Source organism: Drosophila arizonae, chromosome 4, assembly GCF_054131065.1.
Source record: "Drosophila arizonae isolate 15081-1271.41 chromosome 4, UAZ_ARI_1.0, whole genome shotgun sequence".
Taxonomy (NCBI): Eukaryota; Metazoa; Arthropoda; class Insecta; order Diptera; family Drosophilidae; genus Drosophila; species Drosophila arizonae.
Window position 1 is genome coordinate 39619 of NC_142924.1, and position 20434 is coordinate 60052.

Below are 20434 nucleotides of genomic sequence, written 5' to 3' on the forward strand. Positions count from 1 at the left end.
TGGCTGCACACACACCTGCTTCTGGAGTGGCTCATAATATAGGTGACGCAGCTGCTTTGCAGCCGCGCCTGCCTATATTCCAGCAGTTGGCGCCGTTACCACCCACCATGGCCCCCATGCGCCCACCCATCATCGACCTAGATGACCTACCGGACTGATTAAATCTACTCTTCTCAAGAGGCTTCTAGCCAGACACACAAATAAGTATCAAATCTAATTGTCATTCAAATTGATCATTTGTATATACAAATATCACAATTAGCAACAGGCTATTGCACTATTTACTTAGAAGAGTAACTAAACCAACAAATAACATACAATTTAGATGTCTATTTTCAGCTCAAAAGTTTATTTTCAGCACATATATACATATGTGCAGCGAACATATATAGTGGTGCTTGCGCCTACAACATATGTACAATTTGAATGAGCCTGAAACTAACTTAAATAAATGCCCTATTGGCCGCGGAGCCCACTTGGCTAGTTCTCCTTGCTCTAGTGGTTGTACTCTGCAAAGAAAAATCAACATTAGAAATCTTTTAACACTTTTATTAAATTTTGCAAAACTCACATACCAGCCAGTCTGATCGCAATCTATGCAATTCCTCTGTCTTCAGTTTCTGAGCTCCCTTGCATTTTGCACTGCAGCAGCTATATATATAAAAAGACAGCAATTAATCAGTATACATTTTTAATATTATTAATTTCACTTACTTACTTATTAATATTTATACATATGTATCAATTAGCAGCATCAAATTTGCATTTAATGCAATTTGCAATCAGCTGACTTTGTTTTGTTTTGATTGTGCACTCCGATAGGTATTTACATATAACCAGGGATGCATCGTCACATGTACAATTGCACTTGCAATATATTGAATTAATACTTTTGAAATCAAAACTACTAAAACGAATTGAAAAGCTAATTTTTATTCAAACTATTAAATCCTATAAACTTATAACTATATATAATTAAATTAAAAACAATTATATTATAGCAGCAACTAAATTAAAATATATGTATGCATATGCGATACATTGCACTATTATTGCTATATATGCATTGTAAATATGTAAACTAAACTTAATAATAATTAAAAATACTAGTAAATTAATTAATTACACTAACTCTAGATCTTATCGCCAATAATTATTATCTATTGCTAATTCTTATTGTTCATAGTCTTTTACTTGCCATATATTCATGTTATTACATTCGATAACTCGCCGATAATTACATATGTAACAACTTCGCACTTTGTGTTGACAGTTGTGCAGATTCTTATAGCCATTGAAACTTAAATGTAAATATGTAAAGTATATTATTATTCTTATCAATTTTTATTAACTTTATGCAATTAAAACTATTTTTTAACTTATACATGTAATGGAGAAAATGACCAGACCTTGTCTCGACTTTTCTCTATAACTCCAATTGGCCACTTTGAGCTGATTTCTCACTGCATCTTGCAGATGCTTATAAATGAAATATCTGAATTATATTAAATAATGCTACTTCTTACTATTGTAAAATATTAATCTTAATTAACTACTTAGTCTATTATCAGCTATTCAAGCACTCTTTTGTATCTTATTACCTTAAATTTGCTCTTTATCTTTATATTTTGTAAAATTAAGCTGCACTGTTATTTTTGTGCACTTATTGCTATTTAAATTAATTCATATTATGAAAAGTTACGACAAATATCGACCTTTTGTATACTTTTAAGTATCTTTAGGCGCTAATCATATTCTTAAGAAATGCTATTGTAAAGTATTGTTTGAATAAAAAGTATCTCCACTCTCTTTTCCCCTCGCCATGCAGCTGCAGGACAGCTGATCATGTTTGAGATGGGAAGAAGGGGAGATCATTATTGTGTGTTCTCTTGTAACATACGAACAGAAAAAAAAAAAAAAAAAAAAGCTGTGAAATAAATCTCATTTAATCGGTGCAAAAACGAATTAATTTTGCAAATTAAATTGCAACAATGCCTAGGGGCTATGTTGCAGCTGACGGTGAAGAGGACATGGACGTGGAAGTCGAATCTCTTCTCGACTCGCCGACACATTTGTCTGCGCCCACGCCATCAAGTGCGCCAGGGAAGAAAAGTGAGGTTTTGGCGAAACCAACAACATCTCGAGCAGCGGCTCAGTTACTAAAAGCAAATGCGGCTGGTGTTAGCAACAGCAGCAAAGCTGATAAAGCAATTGCTAATTATCATAAAGCCAAAGCGGCTCTCAAAAGTGGCAAGATGACAATCGAAGAGGCGCTTAAAATGGGCGCGCAGCCACTTGCAACTGCAGTCAAGCGAACTGCAGAAAAGGGCGATAGCCCTAAAAAGAAGAATGCTCAGCTGGATGCTATAGATCTGGGTGACAGTGAAGAGGAGAACTTGCTAGCAGACGACATCGTTGTGACTACAAGGACTGAGGACACGCATCAAAAGGCATCTGGCCTTGTAAATAATGCTCGCATTGCTGCAAACGTGAAAGCTACACCGCCTAATTCTGCTGCTGCTGCTGCAGCTACCACTTTAACTGGAGCAACTGGCGCGCGCCTCAACGCGAAGCCTGCGCCGCTATTTCTGGCAAATGTCACTGACATTATGCCACTTTTAATTCGCCTGGATGACGCTGTCGGAGAGGAGAATTATACCACAAAGCCCACTGCAAACCATGGTATCAGGGTGCAGTGCAAGGACATCGCTACTCATCGCAAGCTGGTAAAGTACCTTGACGAAAATAAAATTGAAAACTATACTTTCCAATTGAAATGTGAGCGCGGGTTTAGAGCGATTATCCGCCATCTACACTATTCCACTCCGGATCAGTGGATCCGCGACCAATTAGCTAAGCTGGGGCATACCGTTCGATTCTTGAGGGGTATCAAATCTCGCTTCTCTAAGGAGCCACTTGACCTCTTTGAGGTTGAACTGGTCGCCAACGCAAATAATGCTGACTTGCTACAAGTCACGGCTCTGGGAAACCAGCGAGTAAGAGTCGAGAGGCCGTTCAAATCTGCAGAAGTAGCCCAATGCCACAGGTGCCAGAAGTTTGGGCACACATAAAACTATTGCCGCCGCCCTTTTGCTTGCGTCAAATGCGGCGAAAATCACGCCTCTATTGACTGCAGCAAGCAAAAAGGCGACCAAACGCCAGCAAAATGCGCCAACTGCTCGGGCCCACACGCTGCGAGTTACAAGGGATGCCCCTCCTACAAAGAGGCCTGCAAGAAGCGAGAGCCCGAATCGGCGGCACAGCTCAGCCAGATTATAAGGACTTTAACAAAGCCAGCTCCCACTACAACTGCTCAAGGCAGTAGAACAAACTTGCCAAATCTTTTTCAGCAAGCCCCCCCTCAGCCACGACCTCAAACTGCTAATGCTGGGCCCAGCTACGCATCTGCCCTCCGGGCGGGTCTCCAATTTAAGCAGCCAGCGGCGCCGGCAGCCAATAATAGCCAGCAACGCCAATCAAGGCAGAATATCACTAAACGTGCCCTACAACAACAGCAACAACAACAACAAGCCAGATTGTCTAGGCAAGCAAGCGCTCAGCGGCCAGCGCAGCCAAACAGAAGCCGCAGCTTAAGTACTCGCCGTAGGCCCCCTCCTATTGTATCTGGGGTGACACACCATAGTAATGGGGTGGGCTTTCCTCTTAATTTTGAGCAGCCTAGATATGCTAACATGCCAGCTATGCCATTACAAGTTAACTCTAGATTAGAGGCCAAAATTGACAAACTTATAGAGATGATGACCACATTGACTGCTTGCCTATTAGCTAGAGTTGGTCCAAGTGAGCACATAAATGTCTAATAATGTATCTGATGCACATATTGCTAATAGACGCAGCTGCACACTGCAGACTGCTGTATCTAATAGTACCAACAACATTAACATCTCCATATGGAATGCTGCTGGTATTACAAATAAGCTTATTGAAGTAAAGCAATATGTTATTAAGCATAATATAGACATTATGCTAATATCTGAAACCCATCTGACGGACAAGGACAACATTGTAATTGACGGATACATAATTTATTTGGCAAACCACCCTACAAATAGGCGCAGAGGTGGCGCAGCTTTTATAATCAAACAAAACATCTGCCATTACGCTATGCGCTGCTCATCCTTGGACTCGCACCAAAGTGTTGAAGTATCAGTCAGCTTACAAAACGGCAAGCACGTAAATATTGTGGCCATTTACTGCCCACCGCAAGTAAGCTGGACTGCGCAAGACTTCAGCAATCTTCTGAATTTGCTGGGCGACACGTATCTTGTAGGTGGTGACTGGAACGCAAAGAGCCAATGGTGGGGAAACGCCAGATCCTGTATTAGAGGCAGAACGTTAGTAAACAGTATTTTCCAAGAAAATTGCAATATTCTGGCAACTGGGTCGCCAACGCATTACCCTTTCAACTCACGCCAAACTCCATCTGCCATAGACTTTGCGCTTTTCAAAGGCATCAGGCGAGATTTGCTGGCCATCACTGACTCTTTCGAGCTAAACTCGGATCACCTCCCATTGCAAGTCCAGCTGGTTGAGAAGCCGATCATCAGCAAAGCAAAAGGCCATCTTCTGGATTTGAATGCTAATATAAGCAAATTTCAAAGTTACCTAAACGACAGAATCTTACTCAACACTGAAATCAGCAGTCCAGATGATGTTGATGATGCTGTTGATATTCTTGTCAAAAACGTCCAAGATGCTGCAAACTTTGCCAATGCGCAGTGTCCACGCAAGATAACCAGATCTAGGTTTCGAGTCAAAAGCCAGACTCTCCAGTTGATTGAGGCCAAGAAGCAAATCAAACGCTATCTTCTACAAAGCCGAAATCCCCTGGCAAAGCAGATCTGCAATAGGCTGTCAAATCGCATCAGCAAAGATATAAAATCTGCAAAGCAAAAATATGAAGAAGAATTATTCAGCTCTATCGACCCCACAGATAGATACAGTATGCAAAAGCTCTGGCGACTTACCAACGAAATCAAGCGACAGCCGGCTCCAAATCTGCCACTATTAAAGTCCAGCGATGGCAATGGCTCTAACGCCAATAATGTATGGTGCAAAACAACGGCGGAGAAAGCTGAAGTCTTCGCTGATAGCCTTGAGCAACGCTTCAAGCCTCTCATCTCTGCATCACCTGGCGACTTGGCCGAAATTGAGGCGCAAATTAGTCAGTCACCAGCGTCTGCCTTGGTCTCTTTTCGGCCAGTCACAGTGACAGAGGTCATTAATCATATTAGCACGCTGGAGAAGAAGAAAGCAGCTGGTTTAGATAATATCGACAATCACACTATCAAAGCGCTGCCAATGAGGGCAATACTATACCTTGTTTTAATATGCAACAACTCACTTCGAATGGGCCATTTTCCTACCAGCTGGAAGTTAGCACTGGTCAAGATGATACACAAGCCCGGCAAGCCCACGCAGCATGTATCATCATACAGGCCAATAAGTCTCTTGTCTGGCTTATCTAAAATATTAGAGTTCTTAATTCTGAGCCGTATGCTTGAGCAAGACGCACTTACCAATGCTATACCCAGCCACCAATTTGGCTTTCGCAAGGCCCACTCAGCTGAGCAACAGCTTGGGCGAGTCACGCAGTTCATTCTGAAATCATATGAAGAACATAAGTATTGCTCTGCCGTTTACTTGGACATAAAAGAAGCATTTGACAGAGTGTGGCACTCAGGTCTGAGATACAAACTCAAGATGCTCTTACCTGACGCTCTGTATCGAATCCTTTGCTCCTACTTAGCAAATCGATCATTTATTGTTGAATGCCATGGAGGATGCCGCTCTGCAACCAAGCAAATACACGCTGGGGTGCCTCAAGGTAGCCTGCTTGGGCCAGTGCTGTATAACATATACACCAGTGATATTCCAAGCCCAACTTATGCCTCTGGAAATAAAATCCTCTTAGCCACTTATGCCGATGACGTCGTAGTCCTCTCAGCAAACTGTCGGCAAGCAGATGCGTTAGCTCAGCAACAAGCATATATGGACAAATTAGCTCTGTGGGCGAAGAAATGGTGCATTACAATAAATACTAGTAAAACTATGCACATTATGCATACTTACAAAAGGATATCGCCATACCAGGATATCCGCATTGGCAATGAAGCAATTAAAAACGGCACTTCACATCCTTATTTGGGTGTCACTATGGACACAAAGCTGCACTTCGGCACTCATGTCACCACTGTCGTCTCGAGGATTAGGGCACGGCTGAAAAAGATAGATTGGCTGATTAATAAAAATAGTAAATTGTCTCTAAAAACTAAAACGATAATTTACAAACAACTAGTTGCGCCACTGTGGCAATATACTATACCTGTCTGGGGTGCGCTCCTATCCGAAACTCAGTTCGACCGCATCAGAGTTGCACACAACAGAGCACTGAGAACCATATCTGGCGCTCAATATTATATTTCAAATGCTCGCATCAGATCTGAGCTGGGCGTCTTATCTGTGGATGAATTATTTAATAATATTTGCATTAAATATTATGATAGACTGCGAGTACACAGCAACAATGAGGCTAGAAGCATAGCCCACTATCCGTTTGTACCACAGCGGCTAACTATGCCCAGATACTCTAGCCTCGTCAATACTCACCTGGCTAATGAAATCGAGTTGCGCGCACAGCGACAACAGCGAAGACAAGCGGAGTTCGACGAGGAGCTACACGCTAATTATCTTCGCCGACATCCGCCCGTATACGGCCCGATAACTTTTCGCGAGCACAGCCGCAACATTTTAGCAGAGAGATTCACGAGGTCATATCCGGCCTCAACCCGCAACTCCAGCGAAAATCTTCGCAGAATGGCAGCGCGACGCAGAAATGAGGCTCGTCGCAACGGCGCGCCATCGTATGACGCAGTCCCACACACCCCCACCTCTGGGGCGACACAAAATATAGGCGACGCTACTGCCTCGCAGTCGCGCCTGCCAATCTTTCGGCAACTGGCGCCACTGCCACCCACAGCGAGCACTTCGCGCACACACAACACAAATCCAGGAGATTCTTCGGCCGATGCAGGCTGGTCCTTCCCCAGCAACTGATTGCAAGCATATACGCTAAAAAAGAACATAAATCTGCATTAAAATTCCAATTGGCCATTGGTATATGCAAGCAACTTACCTGGAAACTGGTCGTCCTCACATATCCTATCTGCAAAGGGTATCCTAACAAATAAAACTCAAATTGAATTTTATATTCAATTAAAGTTTTATTTGGCACGTATGCACATACACACATGCAGCAAAACAACACTACAATGCACTGGCTTAAACTACACAATCAACTTAACTAAACTGGCGGCACTGCTCGGTGATTGGGATGTGGAGTCTTCTCAGCTGCTACCTCTCGTTCCACCGGATGATTCCCTGCAAATAAAAACAAAACAACATTAAGTATAAACACTTATATATATATATGTATAATTAACATTACCTCGCAGCCATTTTGCGTCACTCACTTCTTCGGCCTGTCGAACACACGTTCACTTGCACTTGGGAGAAATTGCTGAAACAGATGAATAATTTATTAATTAATATCTAATTATTAATAATTATCTCATTATTCTTATTAGAATCCATACTCATCTCTTTCAGTTGCAACTTTTGCAATAAATTGCACTCTGCCTTTTCATCATATGTTCTTCAAACATATGTTTTTATCTGTGCATATCGATATGCATACCAGGGGTGCACAACCTCTCTTCGCGATTGTTTTTTTTTTTTTGCGATAGTTCTATAAGACAAAATGAAAAGAAAAACTTATTGGAATTCAAATTTATTATTTCTTAATCAACTATAAACTATATTAATCCAAATTAAAAATAATATTAGTAATATTGCAACTGAAACCACATATGTGATAGCACTTGTGATATTTTTGCACAAATATCGCTATGAAATGAATATATAAGAATATTAATGAAATGAAAGCTTACCATTTAATAAATAATTATTTGCTATAATAGTATATACTAGTACATTTTTAAGCACTATTACTCACATTTTATAACTAATTGTAAATTCCCATTGCCATTTATGCATTTTTCGATAATTACCTTTTGTTTTGATTTATGCATCCCGATAAACGTATAAACGCACAGCTGCACAATCTCTCCTAAATTGCACTTGCGGTTTAATTTAACTTTTTAGACTGAAATAAAGGTGATAAAATGAAAAGAATTATAGATATAAGTTCAAGAATTTAATTAAAAGTTATATTAGCTTAGACAAGTATGGAGAAAATGACCGGACGATGTCCCGACTCTTCTCTCTAAATCCAATTAGCGGATCTTCTCACTGCTAAGTTTGTTGCGCATCTTATAGGTGTTCCTGCAAATAGAATTAAAAGTAAAATGAATTAATTAATTGTATCAATTGTTATTGTTTTAATCTACATAAAAATTATAACTAAACCTACTCATTAGTTTTAAACTAGTTATTTAAGCACATCAAATGTTATTCATTTTTGTTTTTGATCTGCTCTTTTGTATAATATGTAACGCAATGCTGCACAGCAATTTAATGTTGCACTTGCGACTATTTAAACAGCTCATGTGAGCAAGTTTCGGCTAATATCGACCTAAGTAACTTAAGGCGCCATGTAAATTCAAAAAAAATGCTAACGAAGAGTATTATATGAATAAAGAATATCTCTCTATTCTCTCCTCCTCTCCATTTAGCTGCTGGTCAGCTGTTATGGGCGAGAATGGAGGAAAGAGAGATTATTAATGTGTGTTCTGTCAAGGCATACAAACAGAAATAACATTAAGCTGCACTGTTATTTTTGTGCACTTATGGCCATTTAAATTAATTCATTTTATGAAAAGTTTCGGTAAATATTGACCTTCTGTATATTTCTAAGTATCTTATAGGCGCTACTCATATTCTTAAGAAATACTATTGTAAAGTATTGTATGAATAAAAAGTATCTCCGTACTATCTTCCCCTCGCCATGCAGCTGCTGGTCAGCTGATCATGTATGAGGTGTGAAGAAGCGGAGATCATTATTGTGTGTTCTCTGCAACATACCAACAGAAATCTGAACATTGAGTGTTTGGGTGGCCAGAGAGTCAAAATTGAGAGGATATTGCGCAACGCCGATGCGGTGCAATGCCATAGATGCCAAAAGTTTGGCCACACGAAGAACTATTGCCGCCGGCCATTCGTGTGCGTCAAGTGCAGCGGCAGCCATGCATCCACTGATTGCGGACGAGCAAAGGGCGATGTTAGCCAGCCGGCTAAATGCGCCAATTGTTTGGGAGAGCATGCGGCAAGCTATCGCGGCTGCGTTGCTTTCAAAGAGGCCTGCAAGCAAAAGATGGCCAATCAACAAGGCTTCCAGCAAGCCTCAAAACTAGTCGCCGAATTGGCGCGTCAAACAAAAGCGACAGCGAATCCTCAGTCGTCAAATCGCAATAATAATGCTGCAACAGCGGCTATTATTAAAAGACACCTGAACAAGGCCACAAATGCTAGCAAACAGCAACAACAGCTGCATATACTACAGCAGCAGCAGCAGCATCAGCAACTACTACAGCAGCAGCAGCAGCAGCAGCAGCAGCAGCAGCAGCAGCCAGTATTCCAACAGCAGCAACAGCAGCAACAGCAGCAGCAGCAGCAACAGCAGCATCAGCAGCAGCAGCAGCAGCAGCCAATCAAGTCAAAGAAGAGGGCGAAGAAGAAGACTACACATCAACAGGTCAATCAGCTACAGTTCAATCAGCAGCCCATGCAGCCCAAGCAGCCACTAAATCTGAGCAATGCTATGGTTGGCAGCTATGCCGACGCACTTAAACTTGGACTAAATGTGAAACAGCCAAGTGTTTGGCCGCAGCAGCGAATGCAGCAAAAGCAGCAAAAGCAGCAGCAACAGCAAATTCAACGCATTCAGCCTCAAAATATGCAGCAACTACTACTTCAGCAGCAGCAGCAGCAGCAGCAGCAGCAGCAGCAGCAGGTGCAGCAGCAGAGGCAGCAAACGCAGCAACTCCTCCCGACTCATCAATATCTATGTGCCAGGGATAATACGAGCAGTATTGAAATGAAGCTAGATCAATTGATTGGCCTAATGCTGCTCGAACGCAAGCATCCAAATGCAAATGCAAATGCAAATTCAAATTCAATTGAGAATGCTAATTCAGCCATCAACAAGGCTATCGTCAACAAGCTGGATCGTCTAATAGATATGATGTCCGCGCTAACAACCTGCTTGTCTGCCAGCATCAGCATTAGCAGTAGCAGGCAACAAATTGCAAATGAGACCCCAAATATATAATGACTACCTGTTCTTATAGCCTATACAAACCTAATTCAACTACTATAAATTTTCTACACTCACCCACTTCACTTAATAATAATAATATCAATACTCACCCAGTAACAATCCACTCCTCCTTATTATCTAACGCACTCTTGTCGCAATTGCGCATGGTGTAAATGAGAAGATGAGAGTACAAACACAATTGTTCATTAGCTTTAAATCGACGTGATTACTGCTTTTGGTCACAATACATCAATATACGCACAAAGATGACTCGCTGTTGCCTGTTTGCTGCACATCCTGGTTGTTGTTGGCGTCGATGGTTTCCAGTATGCTGCTTCTGCGGCGAGGATGATGACTGATCTGCAATATAATAAAAACAACACAATTATTATCTACATCAATTCCTTGACTCCTATCGAATTACGATTGTGATCAAGAAGTGGTACATTACCAATCGAATAGTAATTGCTCTGCACTCCCTGCTATGTGTCCATATTGATGACCGGCAGGCTGTCATTGTGGGTGCAGACAGAGACTCTCGTTACTTGTCGTCAATTGTGGGCGACAATTGGCCATTCAATGTGTATGGGCTTGCAGCTAGATGACAGGCTGCATGCATTTGCCCATGACACGACATTTTGCACTAGAATTAATCAAATTATGGTTAGTCTATGCAAAATGTAAACAAACTACAATATGGATGAATACGCGCCTGTACTCCATGGCCAAACACTTGTCGATACGACAGATGTTGGCCAATTCTATGGGTGTCAGCCAATAACTGCATGCATTTGCTCGCACCAGAGCTAATGATGCTGAAGCCACTTGATGTCTGCGCCATTTCCACTGATGTTGATGACGCCGATGATCCTGTTGCCGATGCTGGTGTTGGTGGTGCATATTGCACTGCTGGCGCCTATACCAGTCTCCAGTCTTCGGGCTGGCAACTTCACTCTGGACGCCGCCTCCGTCTCCGCTGATGAAGATGTCGATGTCCATGTCCATGTCCATATCCATTGCAGTTGTGGATGCAACTGCAGTCAATGCAGCAGCTGGTGCTGGCCACCCAAGTGCCAGTGCTGTTGCTGATTACATGGCTGGTTCCACTGCCAGTCTCACTTTTAAAATTCCAGTTGATGCTGCAAGTAAACGACAGAATTAGAATTGTACACACAATTGCTACTCTAAATATACTCACCTGATGTAATCCACTCCTACTACTTACCTGTACTCCTTGGATGTCCCGCTGGATGTCGCCACTGATCTGCTGCATCACTCCTTGATTGCCAGCCTCTGATGTTCGTGTTCGTCCCCCCTCCACCGGTCGAGCAGCCATCACATGAAAAACAACCTGTAAATATAGTACAACACACACACACACACACACACACACACACTCACACACAATATTAGTAGTATTATTAGTCAGTTTCTTTTTCATTAGTAGTATTTTAGTATAGTTAGTATTTAGTTTAATTAATTAATTCACTATTAATGTTAATTCGCTCACTTTTTGATTGTAGCTATTAGTTTTTGATTTTTCGCGCAACGCAATTTCTTGTAGATTTACACATTCACTCACTCACTCATACACACACACACACACACACACACACTTGTACATACACACTTTACATTCGCATTTATGTTAAGTAGTTTAATAAGATATGGCAGCCCTGCGCGGCTGTTAATATCATTGTTTAGCCAGTTGAGCCCTGTTAGATAACATTCTCTTAATTTTGGGCGCCAATTCATTCCAGTTTAAACAAAATACTAGGTATAATAATGGGATAGATATGGATTCTAGCGACTGTCTAGCGCCTACCCATTCGGCCATCTACCGGCTGTTGCTGGTGAAATTCTCGCCATCACAGTCGGTGGACAATTGATTTGCTCAAAGCTTTTCCCGTCTCCGGTTCCATTTCCATTTCCAATTGGAATTGGAATTGGGATCGGGGATTGGAACTGCTTTGAGTAAATCGAAGCCGAATCGGTACTCAAATCTGGTGGAGGCGCTGGGCAGTCCAGTTTCCCTGGAGTCGTCCGAGTGAGCGGCAGCGAGTGCGCACCGAACCGAGCTGAGCCGAGCCGAGTGTCGATCCGACTTAGAGTTTCGGGTTTCGTGTTTCGTGCGTGTGCGGCAGTGGAGCCCCCGGCAGACGCCGCCATCCGGGCCGTCTAGAGATCAATCTAGACATACGGACAAAAATCTGAAAGAAATATAAAAAAGTCAATAATTACATGAATAAATCGCAGCCAATAATTAAAAGTGAAAATCTAGTGTTTTTTCTTTTCTTGTTGGTTTTTGTTTTTGTGAATTATTCAAAACTGCTATTAATCCGAGACAGAGACTCCAACAACTCTTACTGCTAAATTTAGTGGATATTTCTACTAGTGCCATCTAACAATCCAATAACTGTCGGCGTACGTGTGTCCAGTGGCCTAATCAAACGATCATGTACAACGCACTCTCGGGCAGTCTCGCCGACCATGACGAGACTGGCGCTGACGAGGAGCTGTTTGTGGATGATGTGGATGAGGAGGAGGTGGATGATGATGATGATGGTGACGTTGATGTTGATTCCCTTGACGATTATCTACTGGCTGGAATTGGCTTGCGCGAGGCGAGTGGGCCAAATCAGGTTGGTGGCAATAGCAATTGTAATAATGGTCAGGCCAAAGAGAATGCTGCCACTGTGCTGGCGCGTGCGATGCACGCAATGCTGGCCCAGGAGCAGCAAATGCACAAGCAGCAGAGGCAGCAGGATGAGCAGCAGCTACTACAAAAACTCGAGATGCACAATGAGGCGCTAATCTCGAACAAGAGGCCAGCTAGTAATCAGGGAAATAGCCCTAAATCAAAGACATCAAAATCTAATACGGAATCTAATAAGAAAATTGCGGCAAAAAAGGACGCCAACTTCGGCAATAGCTTTCAGCTACTATCAGAAGCTGATTGCTCCAACAAGCTCCACAACAACAACAACAGCAACAGCGTCAATAGCAGCGACATCACCACCATCGATGATGGCGAGCTGCTGAAAGTTCTGCAGAGATGCGAACAATTGTCGAGTGATGGCGTTGGTGGCAATCCAACGCCATCTACTCGAGCAACTTTGTCAACTGCAAAAGCCACTACAAATTCTGCTACAATTTCCACTGCAATTGTAGCCGATTCTTCAACCAAAAGCAAATCTAATTCCAAGTCTCAATCCAAATCCAAGTTCAATCTGAAACTGAATATGGATTGCGATTCGGCTTCACAACAATCAGCAGCAGCTGCAGCTGATCATGATGAGATAGTCAGTCACTCATTCGCTGATGGATCCGATGAGTTTCCCTCTGCTGATGTTAATGAATTGCTGAATCATTTATTTAGCGGCAGCGAGGCTAATAAATGTATCAAGCCGCCACCTCCACTGTCTGCCTCGGCAGTGGCAACGTGCCGTAAAATGGCTGCCAGCAATGCACCAGCTAACCGAAAGCTGTCTGCCATGATTTTCAAAAAGCAACTGGTTGTTGCATCCGATATTATTGATGAAGATGCCCCGACCACATCTAAGAAAGCTGCCGCCATGGCAGCTGCGCACAAATTGGTTGCTGCAAATGCTAACAAAGCTGCAACTGATCAGCGGCCAACAGATGGAGCCAATAAATCGAACATCATTAACAGCAACAGCAACAGCAAGAGCAACAACAAGTGTCAATTGTCAATTGATGATGATGATGATGATGTTGATGCAAATGCTGTTAATGATATTGATATGGATGAAGATCTCAATGACGATGACAATGAGGTGGATGAGGATGAGGTCATCGATAACAATGACAATGCCAATACGAATGCCAATGGCAATGGCAATGCGAATGGTGGTCGCAAGAATCGGCCAACTCCATTGTACTTGCCGTTTGTGCCAGACATAATGCCAGTACTGGAGGGGATTAAGAAGGCGATCGGTACGGCTAATTTCTACACTAAACCGACAGCTGGGCAAGGTCTGCGCATTCAATGCGCCAATATTGCGGCATATCGCAAACTTGTGCATCACTTCGCTCAGGAGAGCATTGTATCGCACACCTACCAATTGGCAGCGGATCGAGGATTTAGATTTTGCATACGCTATCTGCATCGTTCGACGCCAACAGATTGGATTCGTCAACAACTGACAGATCTGGGCCATACGGTCAGATTTGTCAGTGTAATCAAGAAGCGATTCACTCGCCAGCCTCTTGACCTGTTCGAGGTTGAAGTGGTGGCCGCTCCAAACAGCACAAATGTTCTGAACATTGAGTGTTTGGGTGGCCAGAGAGTCAAAATTGAGAGGATATTGCGCAACGCCGATGCGGTGCAATGCCATAGATGCCAAAAGTTTGGCCACACGAAGAACTATTGCCGCCGGCCATTCGTGTGCGTCAAGTGCAGCGGCAGCCATGCATCCACTGATTGCGGACGAGCAAAGGGCGATGTTAGCCAGCCGGCTAAATGCGCCAATTGTTTGGGAGAGCATGCGGCAAGCTATCGCGGCTGCGTTGCTTTCAAAGAGGCCTGCAAGCAAAAGATGGCCAATCAACAAGGCTTCCAGCAAGCCTCAAAACTAGTCGCCGAATTGGCGCGTCAAACAAAAGCGACAGCGAATCCTCAGTCGTCAAATCGCAATAATAATGCTGCAACAGCGGCTATTATTAAAAGACACCTGAACAAGGCCACAAATGCTAGCAAACAGCAACAACAGCTGCATATACTACAGCAGCAGCAGCAGCATCAGCAACTACTACAGCAGCAGCAGCAGCAGCAGCAGCAGCAGCAGCAGCAGCAGCAGCCAGTATTCCAACAGCAGCAACAGCAGCAACAGCAGCAGCAGCAGCAACAGCAGCATCAGCAGCAGCAGCAGCAGCAGCCAATCAAGTCAAAGAAGAGGGCGAAGAAGAAGACTACACATCAACAGGTCAATCAGCTACAGTTCAATCAGCAGCCCATGCAGCCCAAGCAGCCACTAAATCTGAGCAATGCTATGGTTGGCAGCTATGCCGACGCACTTAAACTTGGACTAAATGTGAAACAGCCAAGTGTTTGGCCGCAGCAGCGAATGCAGCAAAAGCAGCAAAAGCAGCAGCAACAGCAAATTCAACGCATTCAGCCTCAAAATATGCAGCAACTACTACTTCAGCAGCAGCAGCAGCAGCAGCAGCAGCAGCAGCAGCAGGTGCAGCAGCAGAGGCAGCAAGCGCAGCAACTCCTCCCGACTCATCAATATCTATGTGCCAGGGATAATACGAGCAGTATTGAAATGAAGCTAGATCAATTGATTGGCCTAATGCTGCTCGAACGCAAGCATCCAAATGCAAATGCAAATGCAAATTCAAATTCAATTGAGAATGCTAATTCAGCCATCAACAAGGCTATCGTCAACAAGCTGGATCGTCTAATAGATATGATGTCCGCGCTAACAACCTGCTTGTCTGCCAGCATCAGCATTAGCAGTAGCAGGCAACAAATTGCAAATGAGACCCCAAATATATAATGACTACCTGTTCTTATAGCCTATACAAACCTAATTCAACTACTATAAATTTTCTACACTCACCCACTTCACTTAATAATAATAATATCAATACTCACCCAGTAACAATCCACTCCTCCTTATTATCTAACGCACTCTTGTCGCAATTGCGCATGGTGTAAATGAGAAGATGAGAGTACAAACACAATTGTTCATTAGCTTTAAATCGACGTGATTACTGCTTTTGGTCACAATACATCAATATACGCACAAAGATGACTCGCTGTTGCCTGTTTGCTGCACATCCTGGTTGTTGTTGGCGTCGATGGTTTCCAGTATGCTGCTTCTGCGGCGAGGATGATGACTGATCTGCAATATAATAAAAACAACACAATTATTATCTACATCAATTCCTTGACTCCTATCGAATTACGATTGTGATCAAGAAGTGGTACATTACCAATCGAATAGTAATTGCTCTGCACTCCCTGCTATGTGTCCATATTGATGACCGGCAGGCTGTCATTGTGGGTGCAGACAGAGACTCTCGTTACTTGTCGTCAATTGTGGGCGACAATTGGCCATTCAATGTGTATGGGCTTGCAGCTAGATGACAGGCTGCATGCATTTGCCCATGACACGACATTTTGCACTAGAATTAATCAAATTATGGTTAGTCTATGCAAAATGTAAACAAACTACAATATGGATGAATACGCGCCTGTACTCCATGGCCAAACACTTGTCGATACGACAGATGTTGGCCAATTCTATGGGTGTCAGCCAATAACTGCATGCATTTGCTCGCACCAGAGCTAATGATGCTGAAGCCACTTGATGTCTGCGCCATTTCCACTGATGTTGATGACGCCGATGATCCTGTTGCCGATGCTGGTGTTGGTGGTGCATATTGCACTGCTGGCGCCTATACCAGTCTCCAGTCTTCGGGCTGGCAACTTCACTCTGGACGCCGCCTCCGTCTCCGCTGATGAAGATGTCGATGTCCATGTCCATGTCCATATCCATTGCAGTTGTGGATGCAACTGCAGTCAATGCAGCAGCTGGTGCTGGCCACCCAAGTGCCAGTGCTGTTGCTGATTACATGGCTGGTTCCACTGCCAGTCTCACTTTTAAAATTCCAGTTGATGCTGCAAGTAAACGACAGAATTAGAATTGTACACACAATTGCTACTCTAAATATACTCACCTGATGTAATCCACTCCTACTACTTACCTGTACTCCTTGGATGTCCCGCTGGATGTCGCCACTGATCTGCTGCATCACTCCTTGATTGCCAGCCTCTGATGTTCGTGTTCGTCCCCCCTCCACCGGTCGAGCAGCCATCACATGAAAAACAACCTGTAAATATAGTACAACACACACACACACACACACACACACACACACACTCACACACAATATTAGTAGTATTATTAGTCAGTTTCTTTTTCATTAGTAGTATTTTAGTATAGTTAGTATTTAGTTTAATTAATTAATTCACTATTAATGTTAATTCGCTCACTTTTTGATTGTAGCTATTAGTTTTTGATTTTTCGCGCAACGCAATTTCTTGTAGATTTACACATTCACTCACTCACTCATACACACACACACACACACACACACACTTGTACATACACACTTTACATTCGCATTTATGTTAAGTAGTTTAATAAGATATGGCAGCCCTGCGCGGCTGTTAATATCATTGTTTAGCCAGTTGAGCCCTGTTAGATAACATTCTCTTAATTTTGGGCGCCAATTCATTCCAGTTTAAACAAAATACTAGGTATAATAATGGGATAGATATGGATTCTAGCGACTGTCTAGCGCCTACCCATTCGGCCATCTACCGGCTGTTGCTGGTGAAATTCTCGCCATCACAGTCGGTGGACAATTGATTTGCTCAAAGCTTTTCCCGTCTCCGGTTCCATTTCCATTTCCAATTGGAATTGGAATTGGGATCGGGGATTGGAACTGCTTTGAGTAAATCGAAGCCGAATCGGTACTCAATCTGGTGGAGGCGCTGGGCAGTCCAGTTTCCCTGGAGTCGTCCGAGTGAGCGGCAGCGAGTGCGCACCGAACCGAGCTGAGCCGAGCCGAGTGTCGATCCGACTTAGAGTTTCGGGTTTCGTGTTTCGTGCGTGTGCGGCAGTGGAGCCCCCCGGCAGACGCCGCCATCCGGGCCGTCTAGAGATCAATCTAGACATACGGACAAAATTCCAATTGGCCACTTGGGGCTATTTTTCTCTGTGCATCTTGTAGATGCTTATAAATGAAAAAAAAAATTGAATTATATTAATTAATGCCATCTATTACTATTGTTAAACTTATATCTTACTCATCTAATTAGTCTATTGTAAGCTACTCAAGCACTTTATTGTCATTTTGAATTATCTTTAATTTGCTCTTTTTATTAGTATTTTGTAACATTAAGCTGCACTGTTATTTTTGTGCACTTATGGCCATTTAAATTTAATCATTTAATGAAAAGTTTCGACAAATATAGTCCTTTTTAGATTTTAATTATCTCATAGGCGCTATTTATATTTATAAAAAATGCTATTGTAAAGTATTAAATAAATAAAGAGTATCCCCGTACTCTTCCCCTCATCATGCAGCTGCAGGTCAGCTGTTCATGTACGAGAATGGGAAGAGGCGGAGATCACTAATGTGTGTTCTTTGTAGACATACGAACAGAAAAAAAAGCAGCTGCTCAGAGCAATCGAGCAAATATGCCAAATCCTTTTCAGCAAGCCCCCCCTCAGTCACGACCGCAAACTGTTAGTGCAGGGCCCAGTTATTCGGCTGCTCTTCGGGCGGGCCTTCAATTTGCTCAGCCTGTCGGACCGGCAGCTATTAGCAGCAAACAGCGTCAGTCTAGGCAAAAAGCCACCAAAGTTAGCCAGCAACAACAGCAGCAGCAACAACAACAACAGCAACAAGTTCGTTTGCCTAGGCAGGCAAGCGCGCAGCGGCCGCCGCAGCCAAAACGTAGCCGTAGTCTGAGTACGCGCCGTAGGCATCCGCAACCAATAGATGGGGGTGCGCATCCTGTTAGTGGGGGTGTTCATTTTCAACGTTTCGAGCAGCCAATGAATGCGAATGTGCCAAGTATGCCAGTGCAAGTTAGCTTTAGATTAGAGGCTAAAATAGACAAACTCATTGAGATGATGACCACACTCACGGCCTGCCTGTTGGCCCAATTTGGTCCCAATGAGCGCTTAAATGTCTAACAATGTATCCACTTCCCCAAATGCCAGTAGACGCAGCGCTGCACTGCAGCATGCTGTATCTCAACGTGTCAACAACATGAACATATCTTTTTGGAATGCTGCCGGTGTCAAGAAAAAGCTTAATGAGCTCAATCTATATCTCGTCAAGCACGATATAGACATAATGTTAGTGTCTGAGACGCATCTGACTGATAGCGATAGCATTGCTATTAATGGCTATATTGTTTATTTAGCAAATCACCCCTCAAACAGGCGCAGAGGAGGTGCAGCCTTTATAATTAAACAACATATATGCCATTATGCTATGCGCTTTACATCTAACGACTCGCATCAATCTGTCGAAGTTTCAGTCAGCCTGCAAAATGGCCGTCATATCAATATTGTCTCAATCTACTGCCCGCCTCAAGTCATCTGGTCTGGGCAAGATTTCAACAACCTGCTTTATCCTTGGGTGACACTTTTATAGTCGGTGGTGACTGGAATGCGAAAAGTCAGTGGTGGGGCAACGCCAGATCTTGTCTCCGTGGCCGAATGCTAGTCAATAGTATTCTACAAGTGAATTGCAACATTCTGGCAACTGGGTCGCCCACCCATTTTCCGTTTAATTCGCGCCAAACTCCGTCTGCCATTGACTTTGCGCTATTTAAAGGCATCAGGCGAGATTTGCTGACCATCACTGACTCTTTCGAGCTTAGCTCTGATCATCTCCCGTTGCAAGTTCAGCTGGTTGAGAAGCCTGTCACCAGCAGAGCAAAAGGCCATCTACTTGATCTGAACGCTAACATCAACAAATTTCAGAGCTATCTAAACGACAAAATCTTGCTCAACACTGAGATCAACAGTGCTGACGATATTGATGATGCGGTCAATATTTTTGTAAAAAACATTGAAGATGCTGCAAACTATGCGAATGCACAGCACCCACGCACGATAAAGAGGACTAGATATCGCGTAAATAGACAGACTCTGCAACTTATCGAGGCCCATAAGCAAGTCAAGCGCTATCTGACTCGAAGTCGCAATCCGATGCTTAAGATGCTCTGCAACAGGCTATCGAATCGCATACGCAAAGAGCTCATATATGCTAGGCAGAAGTATGAGGAAGAGCTATTTAGATCTATCGATCCAACTGATAGATATAGTATGCAGAAGCTCTGGCGACTGACCAACGAGATCAAGCGGCAGCCTGCTCCAAATCTACCGCTGTTGAAGTCCTCCAGTGGCAATGGCTCTGATGCGCAAAATGTCTGGTGCAAGACAACAGCCGAGAAGGCCGAAACATTTGCTGCAAGTCTTGAGCAGCGTTTTCAGCCAATCGTGACTACGCCGCCCAGTGATCTGGCCGAGATCGAGGCTCAAGTTAGCCAGCCATCTTTGACTGCTTCAGTCTCATTTCGGC

The 20434-nt window shown here is 43.3% G+C and overlaps 2 protein-coding genes and 1 long non-coding RNA gene across 15 annotated transcripts in view; 2 read left to right on the forward strand and 1 right to left on the reverse strand.

Annotated features, from left to right (window-relative positions):
• The window catches only part of LOC149268914 (uncharacterized), a 30470-nt gene extending 21408 nt beyond the window's left edge, over window positions 1–9062 (forward strand). Inside the window, exons 1-2 of the mRNA XM_089468056.1 lie at window positions 1–8196; window positions 8257–9062. The exon at window positions 1–8196 is cut by the window's left edge and continues 21408 nt beyond it. The gene's annotated coding sequence lies outside the window, so the exon portion shown is untranslated. The remainder of the gene's footprint in view (window positions 8197–8256) is intronic.
• On the reverse strand, window positions 4031–17726 carry LOC149268915 (uncharacterized). Of its 13 annotated transcripts, none has more exons than XR_016269923.1 (21): window positions 17322–17722; window positions 17033–17158; window positions 16259–16913; window positions 15918–16167; window positions 11808–12507; window positions 10749–11648; window positions 10408–10657; window positions 8091–8364; window positions 7617–7768; window positions 7469–7540; window positions 7157–7401; window positions 6631–7092; window positions 6347–6481; window positions 6094–6240; window positions 5735–6027; window positions 5541–5622; window positions 5341–5485; window positions 4989–5259; window positions 4646–4903; window positions 4420–4587; window positions 4031–4337 (listed from the first exon to the last, which is right to left on the reverse strand). It is a non-coding gene; the product is annotated as an uncharacterized LOC149268915 (long non-coding RNA). The 13 variants fall into 13 exon arrangements; XR_016269921.1 differs by having other exon boundaries at window positions 16259–16946; XR_016269919.1 differs by having other exon boundaries at window positions 16259–16946; window positions 17006–17158.
• LOC149268916 (uncharacterized) lies at window positions 8362–11629 on the forward strand. Its single transcript, XM_089468057.1, has one exon. The coding sequence runs from the start codon at window positions 9014–9016 to the stop codon at window positions 10307–10309; it is 1296 nt and encodes a 431-aa protein (XP_089324183.1). The 5' UTR covers window positions 8362–9013; the 3' UTR covers window positions 10310–11629.
• Window positions 17727–20434: the final 2708 nt, after the last annotated feature.